The 17,416-nt window shown below is 39.4% G+C and overlaps 1 protein-coding gene across 7 annotated transcripts in view; it reads left to right on the plus strand.

Moving 5' to 3' along the window:
- Positions 1-17,416, plus strand: part of PDSS2 (decaprenyl diphosphate synthase subunit 2) — a 268,309-nt gene that overhangs the window by 220,915 nt on the left and 29,978 nt on the right. For all 7 annotated transcript variants that reach the window (XM_082475374.1, XM_082475373.1, XM_082475371.1 and 4 more), the window contains one exon: positions 8,142-8,174. In XM_082475374.1, the coding sequence (XP_082331500.1) occupies positions 8,142-8,174 (33 nt within the window). The remainder of the gene's footprint in view (positions 1-8,141; positions 8,175-17,416) is intronic.

Raw genomic sequence — 17,416 nt, forward strand, 5'->3', positions numbered from 1 at the left:
AAAAGACAACCCTCAGAATGGGAGAAAATATTTGCAAACGAATCAATGGACAAAGGATTAATCTTCAAAATATATAAACAGCTCATGCAGCTCAATATCAAAAAAAAAAAAAACCCAATCCAAAAATGGGCAGAAGACCTAAATAGACATTTCTCCAAAGAAGACATACAGATGGCCAAGAAACACATGAAAAGCTGCTCAACATCACTAATTATTAGAGAAATGTAAATCAAAACTACAATGAGGTATCACCTCACACCAGTTAGAATGGGCATCATCAGAAAATCTACAAACAACAAATGCTGGAGAGGGTGTGGAGAAAAGGGAACTGTCTTGCACTGTTGGTGGGAATGTAAATTGATACAGCCACTATGGAGAACAGTATGGAGGTTCCTTAAAAAACTAAAAATAGAATTACCATATGACCCAGCAATCCCCACTACTGCGTGTATACCCAGAGAAAACCATAATTCAAAAAGACACATGCACCCCAATGTTCATTGCAGCACTATTTACAATAGCCAAGCCATGGAAGCAACCTAAATGCCCATCAACAGACAAATGGATAAAGAAGATGTGATACGTATATACAATGGAATATTACTCAGCCATAAAAAGGAACAAAATTGGGTCATTTGTGGAGACATGGATGGATCTAGAGACTGTGATACAGAGTGAAGTAAGTTCAGAAAGAGAAATACAAATATCGTATATTAACGCATATATGTGGAACCTAGAAAAATGGTACAGATGAACCGGTTTGCAGGGCAGAAATAGAGACGCAGATGTAGAGAACAAACATATGGACACCAAGGGGGGAAAGTGAGGGGGGAGGGTGGTGGTGGTGGGATGAATTGGGAGATTGAGATTGACATATATACACTAATATGTATAAAATAGATAACTAATAAGAACCTGCTGTATAAAAAAAAATAAAATTCAAAAAAAAAAAGTGATAACAGGACTTCTGAACAGAGAGAGATTTATCATGTAAATAGTAAAAGCCCCCTCCCCTTTTTTTAATGGGTTACCATAGCCTTCTGCATCTGTCTATTTCTTCCTCTTCTCGCATCAAACCAAAGGAAGAGAATACGAGAAAGTTAATTCCATGGAGATTGAAATTTGCGTCCAAAAATTAGCTTTCCCTGGTGAAGGAGATGGTAAAATCAGGTACCCAAGCAGTCCATTTCTGAAGGGTGTTCACTTCCTTGCAGATGCCTTCTGTGCTCTCTTATTAGTAGGTAAGAATGGTCAAGATAGCAAAGAAAAGGCTTGCCCTGTTCCTTTATTTTCTGACACCTTTCCAGCTCCGTAACTGGAGAGCCCAGCCAGGATTGCTTCTCCTCCCAAACCAAACTCAGCTAGCTGGCTGCTTCAACTTGGGGGCTAGCAGATCTAGTAGATGTCTGATTTTTACCTTTTAAAATCCTCATACACTATACCAAAACAGTTCTGGGATGTGTCCTTTCTCCCTTCCTCTGTCCACCAACAAATCTTACATATATATATTAAACTTACATATATATACTAAACTGACATATATATACTAAACTAAACTAAACTAACTAAACCTCTTAATACCAATGCAAATGCAAAGAGAGTTTGTTTTCAGTAAGACCTGTTTTCTCTAAAGGAATTGATGATATTTCTTCCAGTACCAAGGCAGACCTTTAAAATATCATTATTTTTTTAATATCATTATTTTTGTAGCCACCAATATAATATTTTACTCAAACAAGAATCATTAGTGAATAATTGGTTAAAACAATTAGATGAATGGTTAGTAGGGAACTGAATATTCACAGGGACTCAAAGCACCCTACAGATTACTTATTGAAGACAAAGGGAGGAAGTGAACAAACTTAGTCTCACCAATAACGAGACAACTGATATTGTATGACTCCTGATATAATGGAGAAGTGTACAGCATCATCTATGTAGGAGTCTTTTCAAAAATATTTTAACCTGAGTCTAATCATGTGAAAACAATTAGACAAGTCCAGGAGAAGGGACATTCTGCGGGGCAACTGACATGGATTCTTTTAAAAAATGCCATATTATAAAAGAAAAGGTGGTGGTGTGGAGAATGTTGTAGATTAGAAGAGATTAAAAAGCCGTGACATCCAAAGGGAATGTGTGATTTTTAATTTGATCTTGGATTGGGATAAACATAGCTCTAAAGGACACTACTGGTTGGACCAGAAATTTTGAATACAGACATTATCTTAAATACTATAGTAAATGTTAAACTTGTTGAATGTGGTCATGGGTTTGTAGTTATGTAGGAGAACACTGTTCTTAGGAGATAAATACTGACATATTTAGGGATGAGATATCATTATGTCTATAATTTACTCTCATATAGTCAGCAAATGATCATCTAGAGAGAAAGAAAAGATGACAAAATATTAGCAACTAATTAATCTAGTTGAAGGGCAAATGGGTGTTCATTATGTTCTTTCAACTAAAAAATTGGAAAGAAAGATAGTTTTTCTTGAAGGTTGAAGAAGAGAATCTTATTTTTTAAATTGTTATTCTAAAATATAGCTGGTAGCATTGGGGAAGAATAACATGATAAGAAGAGATGATCAGTCTCTAGCAATTTCTGCACTCCCTGCTGTGGAATATTAGTTTTCTGCTTTTAGAAAAAGGTTTTTCCATATCCAGTTTTCAAGTCCAGATAACAGTAGTTAGAAATTGGAAGCAGTTCATTTATGTCATCCAATCCTTCTTTGTTACTTGACTTATAAAAAAGCATTTGTTTCTTAAAGTAAAAGATCACATTGTACATCCATTACTTACCAACAGAGAATCTATCTGCCTTTGGTCTGCAGAGACTGGTATATAAACCTTTGGAATTAATCCCTCTGTGCATCCTCTCAATCAGAGCACTGGCTTTGTTTGCTTTGGTGTAGAATATTGTTTTACAGCGCTCACTGTAGCTGTCAGAGGAGGCCTTCAATGTCATGAGCACACTGGCTTGTCTATTTTCACATTTTTTTACGATAAAACAAGGTTCAAACCACACATTCTCTGTGAACTGCTAAAGACTGGGAAAAATTACTTTCTTTTCTCATGACCTGGATTGACAAGAAGCACACCTACAGGAGGCAAAAGATGAGTGAATCCCTTTTAAAGACCCAAGTAATGAAGCCCTCAGGGAATCACCGTGTGTGGCAGAATTTACAGTGGTTTCTGGAGATGAACAGTGTGGCAGGAAGAGGTTCAGGACTGCTGGCTATTGAAATACAGTCTGCATTTATTTTATATCAGCCTATTTTGGGCCCCAGTGAGAAAGTTATTTTAATGTCTTGCTCTGCTAGAAATATACATGGTAAGTGGCAGATGTCAGAAAAAGAGGGTAAAGTTACAGCACTCCCTTCTCCTTGAGACTTACAGAGTTTATATAGTTGTTCTCTTTGAAATAAAGACTGATGCATACAGAGCATAAATTGAAAAGAATGTTAGACATAGTCCACACCAGTGATCCTCAGGTGACTCAGAATTCAGGGCTAGAGTATTAAGGATCTGCATTTTTAATAGGCTACCCAGGTGATTCTGATACAGCCAGCCCAGCATTTGGGGATGCCTTTTCTGACCCAGTACTCTTACTTTACAGATAAGAAAATGAAGACCCACGTAAAAATTTAAAATTACTTGAGGTATTAACCTATTATGGGCTAGAAACCATATTTTCTGGCTCCCAGCATATCCATTTCCTAGGAGGTCACAGTGCCTCTTAGAGTGGTCATAGTTAAGAGCTTAGGCTACCTGTTTCCCTCCGTAGCAGGGCCTACTTACCACCTGAGGCTTGGGGGAGTACATTTGAAATCTGAGGTCTCCTGACCTCCATTCAGGCTCTTTTCTCTTCAATACACTGATATCAAGGTTGAGGCACTCAATTACTCTAAACCGCTGCATCTGTGAGAAGGCTGGTAGATTATTCTTTTGTTCTATCCTTTCATTGTTTGAGTTTCATGAACTCTTTGAATTTATTTTCTATAGATTCCCTTCTTCAATCTACTTCTAAACAGAAGTTGAGTTATAGAGTCAAAATATGGTACTGTTCAATACGGGTAAAAATTATTTGTAAGGCACCAGATAGTGGCTCCGCATTAACTGCATACTGACTGAATCTAAACACCCAGCTTTCTTAGAACTAGGAGAGAGTAATAGGAACTTTGATTTGTAAGTTTCCTGAATAAATGGTACATAACCAACACTTATTAAGAAAGCATTTATCCATTTATTCATTCATTCACCAGATATTGACCATCTACTATCTACAAGCACTGATCTAGACATGGAATACTGTTATGATCAGGAGAGAAAATGTCCATACTCTCAGAGCTTAAGTTCTAGAGGGAGATTGTATGTGAAAACAAGACGATGCAACCCCCTAGAGGAAGATTTTTATTTGTTCTGTTCCTGGCTGTGTCTCCAGTGCCTGAGCAATACCTAACACATAATAGGTGCACAATGGACAATTACTGAGTGAATGAGTACCATCAGATGAAATAGAAACTACAGCCCCTCCCAAATTAACTTTTTCACAAAAAGAAATAGAATTTGGTAATGTTCAATGAGAAATATTACTTATGTAGGGGATTAAATCATTTACATTTGTTTCTAATTTGCTGTATTTTATAAACTCAAAACTTTTTGTGAAAAAATTTTTATATCAGAGTGTGTACTTTCAGGCTTGCATCTGGCATACATAGATACTAACTCACATAGCAGCTGGAAATATATACCTATAAAGATCTAAATATTTATACTATTTTGTTTTATAAAATAAATGATACTTTTATGTGCAAGCTAAAGCAGTCAAGGATGAAATGGTTTCACAGGACTGGAATGTTTGTTGTGATAAAATAAAAAGAACATTCAGGTGAGCAGCATATCAACAGTTACAGCCTGTTCAGGTGGTAATGGCTGTGGTAATCGTGCTGTCATTTTATGTAGGCTTCTAGTCTCAGCTTTCAAAACATTTAAGAGCTGATGTTGAACAAATAGGGATTTACATACATGGCGTTTCTTTGCCGTCATCCCCAGCAAAGTATATCTCCACTGGGTGAAAGGGGGTGGCCAAGCTAGTAATACAAAATAAAGTGAGAAGGTTTGAAAATAGCTTGTGATTCTGTAAAAATATTGAATCACTATATTGTACACCTGAAACTAAAATAATATTGTAAATCAACTGTACTTCAATTTTTTAAAAAAGGAAAATAGCTTGTAACTGATTAAGCACAAGTACTTCAAAATAATAGAATTCTCTCAGATGATTAGTTTATAAACAAGGTATGTGATGAGACTACTCTATATGTCCTTATCTGTAAACGGCATTACAGTTACTGTTACTACCTGAAAAACCTGAATTATTTTTTTTTTCTGAGACAATTGGGGAAATGGCTCAATACGTCCAAAAGGAAAAGTCCACCTACATCATTGTAAATTATAGTTTCTCTGCACTTTACATGCAACCTCAAGATATGAAAGGTACTCAACTTTCTAACTTTCAACAGATACCACTTTCAACACTTCTACCATGTCCTTTGTGTTAAACACTGTAAGGTGAGGATGTTGAAAGTGCAAGAACGAAGAGGAGGTGGTTAGAACAGAAACAAGACTGAAAGTAGTGAGGAAATGGCAGATATGTTTCAGGAATGAGTTGTTTGACAGTAGGAATAATTCCACAGGCGTCCCAGTTTGTGCATCATTGGGAAAGTGCTGTGCCTGAGCAACCCATGCTGATCAGCAAGAGACAGGGAAAGGACGAACAATTGAAAAGGTGGAAAGCTGTTGACCACAGGACCAGCCTCCATGTCAGATATCCCTTAACCTAAAATGAATTCAAGAGACAGCTGAGAGTTTGAGAACTTAAAGACTAAGCATATTGTGAAATGCTGCTGCTGAAATTTTGGTCACAAGCCGTGGATTATTCATGAGATCAAGGCCAATTCATATTTGCACAATATGAAAGTGAGTAGCTAGGTCATGAGTGCACTATGCAGATGTGCTCAAGGGCTCCACACTGCTCCTGCAGAAGTTATAGAGTGGGGAGAGAGAGATTTCAGTGTAGACAAAACTGTTTTATCTTGGAAAAAGATGTCCATAGACAAACAAACAAGTAAATATGAAATATCCGAGCAGAGAGAAGAATGAGCCTGGTTTTAAAATACCTGCAAGAACCGATTCTCATTCCTGTTGGTATATTGCATCTCAGGACTAATTTAAACCTTTCTTAGTTCACTGAAACTCCTAGATCCCAAAAGCATCTTTGAAGAGCAGATTGAAAACCACGAATTCTTTTTTATAGTACATTTGTTGCAGAGGCCTTTTGTTTCATTGAAAGTGTACAAGTCACAGTTTTAACTGAGTCATTTGTGATAGTGCCAACAGCTATACATACAAGAAAAACAAAATGCAGGCATCTTTGGATAAATTTTTAAAAGATTATAAAGAAGCAAGAAGAGTCAGGACTAATGTTATAAAGATCTCATTTTCTCTCATGAAAGTAATCTGCCCACATTTATTATCTGTATAGTGTCATTTTGGACTCAGGAACAAAATGGTCTCAAGACCTAACCTATTCATAAGTTGAAGGGCTCTTGCTCTGTGCAGAGGTGGCAGGAGTTTTGTTCTGAAGTCCACAAAAAATGAGCTTACCTACCAGCAAATACTAACACATTGGTTGTCTCTATTATGTTCAGATTTGATACATAACACTTTTGAGTATATGTTTTCATTTTAAGTTGTTCTTTAATAACTAAAAATAATTTAAAATAAAATTTGACCTCATACAGGATGTCTCCTACCTCCAGCTTTCTTCCCTCTCCTCATCCCCGGTGACAGTGGGATGGAGGTGAGTGTCTTTTGGCATGACACAACATATTAAAAATTATGCCAAAGGAAGTGGAAAACTTGACCCCATAGATTACTAATTGTAGAGAAGGAAATGTGTCATTACAGTGGAACCATCTGATAGTCACCACTTTAACCAAGTGATCAAATTTATAGCATTATTAAGAGTAGGACAGCCTGACATTTGGTGCCTCCCACATTGATGCAATATGAAGTATATAATATTCCATGTAAAATATTCTTGCCAAAAATGTTTAACCTGGGCTTCCCTGGTGGCGCAGTGGTTGGGAGTCTGTCTGCCGAGGCAGGGGACACGGGTTCGAGCCCTGGTCTGGGAAGATCCCACATGCCACGGAGCAACTAGGCCCGTGAGCCACAACTGCTGAGCCTGCGCGTCTGGAGCCTGTGCTCCACAGCGGGAGAGGCCGCGACAGTGAGAGACCCGCGCACCGCGATGAGGAGTGGCCCCCGCTAGCCGCAACTGGAGAGGGCCCTCGCACAAAGACAAAGACCCAACACAGCCAAAAATAAATAAATAGATAAATTAATTAATTAAAAAAATAATGTTTAACCTAAACCTAAGCAAGCTTCTTCAGACCCAACTTTCAGTTTGTAAGCACACAGGGACAAGTTAAATGACACAATGAAGAAATAATGTGACAAATCCAGAAAGAGACCTTTTATACGACAGCTGCCCTGGTCTCCTCAAAAAGTCAATTATTTTAAAAGTTAATGATTTTTATTTTCATTTCTTAAAAAACGGGGAGGGGCTAGTCTAGATTTAAAAGGCGAAACAGAGACATAAAAACCAAGTGCAATGTGTGAATCTTGATTAATTCTAGTTTGAGAAAAAAAGCTAAAATAAAATATATTCTTGGGACAGTGGGAGAAATTTGAACATGGGTTGTATGTCAGATGATATGGCGTTATTATTAGTTTTTTTAATTTGAAAGTGATCATGTATGAGCTGTCCTATGCTTACAAGATGTGTGCTGAAGCATGAAGGGGTGAGGGGTCATGGTGTCTGCCACTGTCAAACCTAGAGTGTATATGTGTGCTTGTGGTACTGTTCCTACAACTCTTCAATATGTTTGAGAGTTTTATTTATATGTATACACATACATACATATATATATTTCACTATATACATATATAGAGACAGAGAAGGGGAGAGGTGAGGGGGGAGAGAGTTGACTTATTCTTTGAGAAGCAAAAGTTATAGAAATACTAAATGATTTTTAAAGAACTAATTAATTTCCCCCTCTTTTCTGTTTTAGGCTCAACGGAAAGGAAGATTAGACTATGCTAAGGTAGGTAGATTTTGTACCTTCTACACAGTTTTATACATTTCAATTTGACATTTGGTTTTTGTTTGTATTTGAGAGGTCAAAAGAGAGTCATCACATTCAAAGCTGATTAGCAGGTAAAATAGGATTCATTTAATGATAAGCTTATTTACTGAATGCCTGCGTCATTCCAGACACTGTTAGGTGTTGGAAATACAAGAGTGAACCAGATCAACTCTTTCTTTCATGACATTTACAAGCTAGTGGGGGAGATGGGTAACTAATAAACAACTAAATGGATGCATAATATAATGTCAAATGGTGGTAAGTGTTGTGAAGAAAAACTGGGTAAACACCAACCACTGCTGGAAAGATGCCTTTGGACTATGGAAAACAGCTTTTAGCATCATCAGCTAATACCTGGGAAGCATCATTCAGGGCAGATTTGGATTTCTAAAGGCAGTAGTTTTCATATCATCTGTGGGGCTTTTGAAAACATATACATGCCTGGGTTACCACAGCATAATACCCTCTTCCACCAACATCAAAATCCACTGGTGGGCAGAGCAGGGCAGGGGCAGGATGGAAGGGTTTGAAAAAAGGCTCCACAGATAGTTCTGACACATAGCCTTGTTCAAAAACTGCTGTGGGATTTCAGATTTCAGTGCACCGGTGCAAGCCTATGAACACACTTGGGTCACATTCTGTTTTCTCCTGAGGAACAAATGGAATATTTTAGCAGGTGTATGGGATGCATACAGCTGCTTGGCTAAAGGAACATGCTAACCATCTGGTTTTTGCAACAGTCAAGAATAGCCAGAGTGTGAGCACACCTGCACGCCAAAGACAAGGAGGAAGAAGTGGGACCTGTAAGGGCTCTGCTTGCAGTGGGACAACCGAAACCCTCAGTGATCTCTCCAGGGCTGATCCAGAACCTCGTGCTCTCCTGACAGCCCTGAAGTGCACACCCCTGGCTCCCTGCCTTTTCCTTGCCTGAAATGCAGGTCCTCCTTTTCTCTTTCTCACAAACTTTTGCATTCTTCAAGAAAAATTAGATTAATAGGAGCACCTCTAAACTGAGGACTTTTATATCCGTCACTCTATCTTAGATGTCTACTTGAGCCTTATACCCAAATGGTCTCCCACAGGCCAAAAACTCGAAGTGTCTTAAACTGAACTCAGCATCTTCCCAACATCTCTGGTCCCTTCTTTTTTAATAGACTTTTATTTTTCAGACCAGTTTTAAGTTCACAGCAAAATTGAGCAAAAAAGTATAGAGAGTTTCCATTACCCCCTGACCCCACACAGGCACAGCCTTCCCCACTACCAGCATCCTGCCGCAGAGTGGTACCTTTGCTAACAATCAGTGAACCTGCATTGATGCATCTTTATAACCCAAAGTCCATCGTTGACATTAGGGTCCAGTCTTAGTGTTTTATCTCTGGTCCTTGTTACTTATTCTCTCTCCTGATGTTGGCACTGTCATCCCACCAGTCAACCGTGTGAGAAACTTAGAAGTCACTCTCAAATGCTCTTACCCCCTCACCCCTCTGTTCCATGACCAACTCACATCAGTTTTATATCCTACATTTTCTTGAATCCAACCCCTCCTCTTGATCTCTCTTTCATTGTTCATGTTGAGTCTCCTCATCTGAACCACTAGGAAGCCTACTGACTGGTCTCTATGCCTCTCTTTTGTCCCCACAGATCCGTCGCCAGCCAGAATGTCTAACTAAACCACAAATCTGGCAGTTTCACATTCCAGCTTAAAACCCTTCCTTGGCTCCATGTTGTCTATAAGGCACATTCAGAGCTTGCTAGAGTGGCATATAAAGCACAGTGGTCTCATCCCCTGGAGGGACTCTCCAGCTTTGTGCCCTCCTACCCTGTGCTCCAGCGGCACCAAATTACATAAAACATACTGTTTCTATTCTCCGTGCCTTGACCCATGCTGTCCCCTCTGCTTGGAATGCAGCTGTGTCCCCCTTTATCTGGCTACCCCTGCCTCTTCTGTAAGGATTAATGTAGGATCATCTCCAAGAGGAGGTCCTTCCTGGTTCCCTAGGCTGGATGAGGGCTTTCCTCCATTCTCTAACACACTGTGCATCTCTCAGTCATTGCACTTAACTCTGTTATTTTATAATGACCATTTATGAGACAGATCATAGACTGTAAGCTCTTTGAGGGCAGAGACAGTATCTTATTTGTATACTTGGTGCCCAACACAGTGCTTGACACTTGGTAAATGGTGAGTGAGTGAGTGAGACCATAAGAAAATAGAAGACCCATGAAGTTAGTTACAGGAGATATTCTGGTATAGTTTTTTATTTCAATCAGAGAGGAAAGGAAAGCTTTTGACACAAGTTGCAGGTATCAGCAGGGATAAGAAGATTGCTTGGGAAGGTTGTAATAAACTAGCTTGGAGATAAATGCTGGGATTTCACTGTGATAGTAAAGGAAATAACTTATAAACGAAAAAGTAAGGGAAATGACATCATGATTTGGCAATAGAGTGATTATTTTTCATTGATGCTTATTTATGACTCAGAGAACTCCTTTAGGATTTCTTATTGCAGAAGCACCTGATAGTGGAAGAGACTGGAAGAAAAGAAAAGAATATGGGGCACAGATAGAACACCCTGAACCGAGCAATGGCTCTGTTACCAACTCACTGCAAAATCTGTTATCAGCCACTTAACCTTTTTGATCTTCCCTCAGTTTCCTTAGTATAAAAGGAGCAGTTTACAATAGTGCTGTTCTACTCTTTAGGCCCAAATTTGAGAGGAGACATTCTTTTTTGTGGGAGAGCGGACATTCTTATCTTGTGTACTACTGCGGTCCAGATTCATTCCTTCATCCGCTTCATCCGCCCAAGCACAGTGGATCTGATATTTAATGTGTGCGAGGCGCTGCACTGGGGCTGACTACCGCCATAACCAGGACTGACTTAGACCTTCCTATTGAAAGTCCACCTTTTCTCTGTTTTTTCTCTCTTTAACATTTATCATAATCTAAAATTATCATTTTTATTTAGTTGCTTGTTTTTTCTGTCTTCTTCCGCTAAAATGTAAGAGCCCTGAAGGCAGGGCCTTCAATGGCCTTGTCCATGGTTGCATCGTCTGTACCCAGCACAGGCTTATATATAGGGGTGCGTGACAAATACGTATGGATGAGTGCTGCATTAATGCGATGCTAGGGGAAGTGCAGGAAGCTAAGAGGTCTGGAATTGGGGTTTGTAGACTCAAATTAGCCATTTAAAGAGTATATTGACTATATAACACAGTCCATCCCTATGTTCAGCAGCCCTAAGTTTGCCTTCCCAAGTGCCCAGTGACAATATTTCTCATGCCAATAAACAGAAACCCACCCTGCTAGAGTATGTGGTGCTGTGCTGATATTTAAGGGATCTAGGCGATTAACCCAGACCTATCATCCATACATAGACCCAAATCCAAGTACCATGGGTAAAAACGATTATGTCCATCCCTACCAAGTGTCGGGGAGATGTCTGCACGGTCCAGCTCACAGTATTGTCTCTTACGTAGCATATCATGGGTCCATGATGTGGTCCTGGTGCTCATGCTGACTGATGCAGGCATCATGCTAGGCAGCTTAGGACTCCCCTGGTGGGTTTATCTGTAAAACTACGTTTTGTTTTGTTTTTTTAATTTTTGGCTGCGCCAGGTCTTAGTTGTGGCACTCAGGATCTTTGTTGCGGCATGTGGGATCTTTAGTTGTGACATGTGAACTCTTAGTTGTGGCTTGCATGTGGCATCTAGTTCCCCGACCAGGGATTGAACACGGGCCCCCTGCATTGGGAGTGTGGAATCTTACCCACTGGACCACCAGGGATGTCCCTCTGTAAAACTACATTTGAAAAACTCAGTGGCCGTTTCTGGAGAGTGTCATGGAATTTATTTATTGCTGGAGATATCTTTATTTCCAAGTGGTGAGTGTTTTCTCAAAAGCCAAATTTTATCTGAAAAATCAGATTTTAAGAACCATAGAAAATTATTTTGGCCATGTGCTCTATGGCTTTGTATACCAGCTCTCCAATTCTGTCAGTCTCAGAATGGCGAGGAAGCAGGGGAGAGAGCAGAAGTGGCGATCAAAATCAGTCTCAGCTAGATCTTGAGAGTGCCTGTCACATTCAGCAAAACAGTGGTCTATCCTCTAACACTCAGAAAAGAAATTGAATTACTTCTTAATTGAGTTCCTGTGGTGATGGAGCCTGGATGTGAATGCTTTACACTGCTGCACTGCCTTTCATCTAAAGATATCAAAGCACTCAGCTACTATTCATTCATTAAGTCTCTCCCGCCTCTGGAAGGTGGTTAACACCAGCACAGGAGCACTCTAGCTATTCCTGAAGCTCATCCACCCAGGGCTGGGGAGGAATGGAAGCTGTTTAACTGTAAGGCAATTCTACCCAGCTTCTAAAATGAAAAAAACAAGAAGTATCTTACTTACCTAGTTAAAACTGCAGAAGTCTTATTGGACAGAATGTAATTACCAGAAGTGAATTGTGACCAAATAACTGGTGCCGACAGTTTTGCTCATATGTGCGATGCAATGGGGATCTTCATTACAGTGATTGGTCTGCAGCCCTGAGTGTGTATCTCTCATGGTATAGGGAACTAGTCCATGTTCCCTAGGTTTCTGGCCCCAAGCAGATTGAGTTCAGTGTTAGAGGGAAGAGTGCCACCTATTGAATTGTAGAAATTCATGGGCGTGAGTCAGGACCAGTGGAGAAGTTTCTCAGGCCACATTCACTCTTGGTTTGCTATGGTAACTAATATATATGTCTGAAGGAAAACGAGCATGTTGACTACTCTTACTTAGAAAAGCATCTACAAACGTCTGTGTATTTTCCCCAGCTGGAGCTGAGCGTATGCCGGTAGTTTAGCCTACTGCTACTTGAAAGAAGCATGCTGCTCAAAGACTGAGGCAGATGGTATTTTTACCACTTCAGGCAAAACATGGCACCTATGGTTTGGCTTTCTACAACTTTAATTTTTTAACACTTTCAAAAAGGCTGGCTTAAATATCTCCATCACAGAGATACAGACTTTTTCTCAATTTCCTGTTAATAATTGCTTCAGGTATACAAATATGAATAAATATCACTTGGTCAAAACCAGACTCTCAGCCACGTGGGCCGGCCTCCTGCTTATTCTTCCACAAGTGCCTAGGACTGGGCCTTACATGGGGCTTTGACAGTCATGCTGATTTTGACACAAAGACTCTAAATGGTTTGCAGGAGCTTTCTTTGTATCCATCTCCAGTCTTTACTGTGTAGTTTGTATAATTTTCCCCATGACTCAGTACAGAAAAGAAAGTTGTTTTTCATGTCTTCTTACTGAGGTTCACTCGAAGCACAGAGAATTGCTTAGGGTTAAGCACTTGGTAAAGAAAGATTTTGCAGGTGTTGATTTATCAGGCATCCTGTTCTCAGTCAAACGTGAGAGAGGTTTTTTGAAAGGAGTGGGTTTTTGCCGTGCCCCCCTCCTGGAATTTGTTCAGGGTCCCAGAGTAGCGCATTCCCCTTCCTCTCGGGCACAGCGTCTAGAGCCCCTGCCCCTCCTCTTTCCTCCCTGCCCTCAGAAGGCCCTGCACATTTTGTTTTATTATAAAACGCATTTGCATAGGGTACACATTAAAATTCCCTTCCCAGCAGCAAACTGTGCTGTCCACAGACATTTGCATTTGCATGATCACATATCATCATTTCCCTTTAAGAAGAAAAAGAGTCTTTCCTTTCCAAGGCTTGCCCTTTAGCCATTTCTTCTCATTTATTATCCATAGATTGCTTCAGCCATTTTGCTGCCTATTGAATCCAAAATTCTTTTTTGAACCTTGAGTATAGTATAGGAAATTTTCTGTAAGTATTACTATCCTTTGTTTACTGACAAAGCCAGACTCTTTTTTTTTGTTTTTTGGCAGACTATTTTTTCCTGCTTGTTCTTTCCCATAACCCTAGCTAACTGGCTCTGAGAATTTTTCACATTGGCACATTTAGAGACCAGATGTTGCTGTGTTTTCTCTTCCCTGTACCCCTTTCTTGGGCAGATGCTCCTTCTCCTACCCTGGGACTTTGCATTAGCTCCTTTGGTAAAATATTCCAAACAGCATCACTGTATGCACTAAATCTCTCATTTCTTCTAACCTCTTGAAGCTGTCTTAACATTTAGGATTTCTGTTTTAGTGATAATTATGGAGACTATGTAGAAACATTGACATTCCCCTCTCCCATCTTTTTTCATTAAGGACTTGTGGTCCAATTAGATGAGATGTTTATAATACAATTTAAAGGAAAAAAATCCATATCCAAATACCATTATGATATGGATGCAGCTATATAAAATTTTATATGCTTGATAAAGACTGGATGACAACGTGTAAAAATGTAAATAAGGGCATTAAGGTAATACATCTGAGCAGGTTTTTTTTCTGAAAGGTATCTGTTTTAAAAGTGTAGACTCTGATTTGAATTAGAATTTTTCCAGATTACAACCTGAGCTACTGAGAATTGAAAAATAACTTGCCTGAACTCATGTTTTTAGTGACATAACCAGCATTTAATTCTAGGCTCCTAAAGAATTGCTTGCTTCTATGGCAATAGAAGGAATACACTGTTGGAAAATGTGGGGTTTTTAAAAAATTTTTTTTGATTGAAGTATAGTTTATTTACAATGTTGTGTTAGTTTCAGGTGTACAGCACAGTGATTCAGTTATATATATTTAATTGAATATATGTATACATATTCTTTTTCAGATTCTTTTCCCTTATACGTTATTACAAAATATTGAGTATAGTTCCCTGTGCTATACAACAGGTCCTTGTTTGTTGTCTATTTTATATGTAGTTGTGTATACATGTTAATCTCAAACTCCTAATTTATCTCCACCCCTTCCCCATTGGTAACCATAAGTTTGTTTTCGGAAATGTGATTTTTTTTACACTGTGAATTTTTGTGTGAGGGCTGAAGTTGTGGTTGAGGTGCTGGGGAACAGTTGAGGAAGACAGAAACGTCGTACACCGAGCCCGCAGTGCAGGCGCTGATCTGATAACCTACCCACAGCAGAGGGGTGGGTGCTGGGACACTGCCAGAACAGCCATCTGAAAGTTTTAAATCCTCCACTCCTTGTTTCCTTAAAAATCAGATAAAACCAGTTATTTTTCTTTTGGCAATCACATTTCAGAAAAGTGGGGTATTTTTTGTTTTGGGTTTCTTTTTTTTTCAGCAATAATGAATAGGTTTTGTTTAATCTTTTTTTCAAAACAATTAATTTACTAAAGCCAGTTTTTGCAACCACTGCTTTGATTCCAAATCTCCTTCAAAATACTGTTATCAATGATGGAAAAATAATCATTGATCAATTTCTGTCTGTAATAAAGCAAAGACGCTTTTGTACCATGTGAAACTTTTAATCAAAAATAAATTCTAGGACTTCCCTGGTGGCACAGTGGTTAAGAATCTGCCTGCCAATGCAGGGGACATGGGTTCGAGCCCTGGCCTGGGAAGATCCCACATGCTGTGGAGCAACTGAGCCCGTGCGCCACAACTACTGAGCCCGCGTGCCTAGAGCCCGTGCTCCACAACAAGAGAAGCCACCGCAGGGAGAAGCCCGCGCACCACAACGAAGAGTAGCCCCCGCTCTCTGCAACTAGAGAAAGCCCGCGCACAGCAACAAAAACCCAACGCAGCCAAATAAATATAATTAATTAATTAATTAATTTAAAAAAATAAATAAAATAAAAAATAAATTCTAATTCCACGTGCAATAGTCAGTATCTTGAGCCAGAGTTGTGCCTTATTATGAGCCCTCAAGTCTTTTTGCAAAATAGTCACCCTCTGGACATTCATTCATTCATTCCCCATTATCAAGCTAGTTCTTTTCCTCCTTAAGTCTCTGAGTGTATTATTTTGCATTTGTCCCCATTGACTATCATCTTGCCCTGATGATCTATTCCACTAATATCTTAATGTTATTTTAAAATTAGATTCTCGTTCTCTGAGGTGTTAACAATCCCACACACCTCAATGGCATCAACAGATTTAATGATCATAATCTCTAGTCCCTTGTGGACCATGAATAAAATTATTAAATGATAAGGATGATAAGCCTCTTTATGACATCATAAAACATTGCCACCCTCTCAGTTGTTCACCCAAGTACTATTGATACTCTTTATTTTATTTTATTTTTTAAAATGTTATTTATTTTATTTATTTTTTGTCTGCTTTGGTTCTTCGTTGCTGTGAGCAGCTTTCTCTAGTTGCAGTGAGCAGGGGCTACTCTTCAGTGCGATGTGCGGGCTTCTCATTGTGGTGGCTTCTGTTGTTGTGGAGCACGGGCTCTAGGCACGTGGGCTTCAGTAGTTGTGGCACACGGGCTCAGTAGTTGTGGCGCACGGGCTTAGTTGCTCCGCGGCATGTGGGATCTTCCCGGACCAGGGCTCGAACCCATGTCCCCTGCATTGGCAGGTGGATTCTTAACCACTGTGCCACCAGGGAAGCCCTATTGATACTCTTTAAACTCAATCCTCTAGGCAGTTATAAATCTTCTTTATTTTTCTTCAAATCATATATTCCTAGCTTATTGGTCTTTCATCTCTAGATTTATATATAAAATATTATTTAGTTTATGACAATAGTATTTATTGGGGCAATCTCTCCCATCCTTAGATTCATCATTCTGAATTACTGGGTCCTGAAAACTTACATGTCTGCATAATATCTAACATTTATCAGGAAGCTAAGGCAAACTTAGATTGTTGATGAAGACCAGTTCTTAATTGTAAGCCTGGAATCAAGTCTGGTTTTGCACACCGTTATACCCTGAGGGCCTAACACAGTTCCTGCCACATACTGGGTACCCAATAAATATATGCTGAACTACTGTTGAATGAATGAATGAATAACCCAAGGTGTGCCAGATGTTTGTGCCTATATTCCTTTTAATTCATAAGACATATTTGACCCCATCTTTGCTCCTCTTATTTCTCCCCAAGTATATTTTTAATCAAATGGTTACCTCCTCAATGCCATATACTCTCTGGGTTGAAACAAAGATTCAATTGGGGTAACCTTTTGAATCTTAGTCTAGAAAGCTAACTACAGATGCCCACCAGGCTGGTTCTGTGGGTAAATGCTTTGCACAGTAGGGTGGCTGGATTCAATTATTGTTCCCAGTTTGTGGTATCAGGAGCCACTTGTGCACAGGGAGAGCCTGTATGACTTTATGTGGAGGATTGATCCTTC

The sequence above is a fragment of the Balaenoptera physalus genome (assembly GCF_965194825.1).
Source record: "Balaenoptera physalus genome assembly, chromosome: 9".
NCBI classification, from domain to species: domain Eukaryota; kingdom Metazoa; phylum Chordata; class Mammalia; order Artiodactyla; family Balaenopteridae; genus Balaenoptera; species Balaenoptera physalus.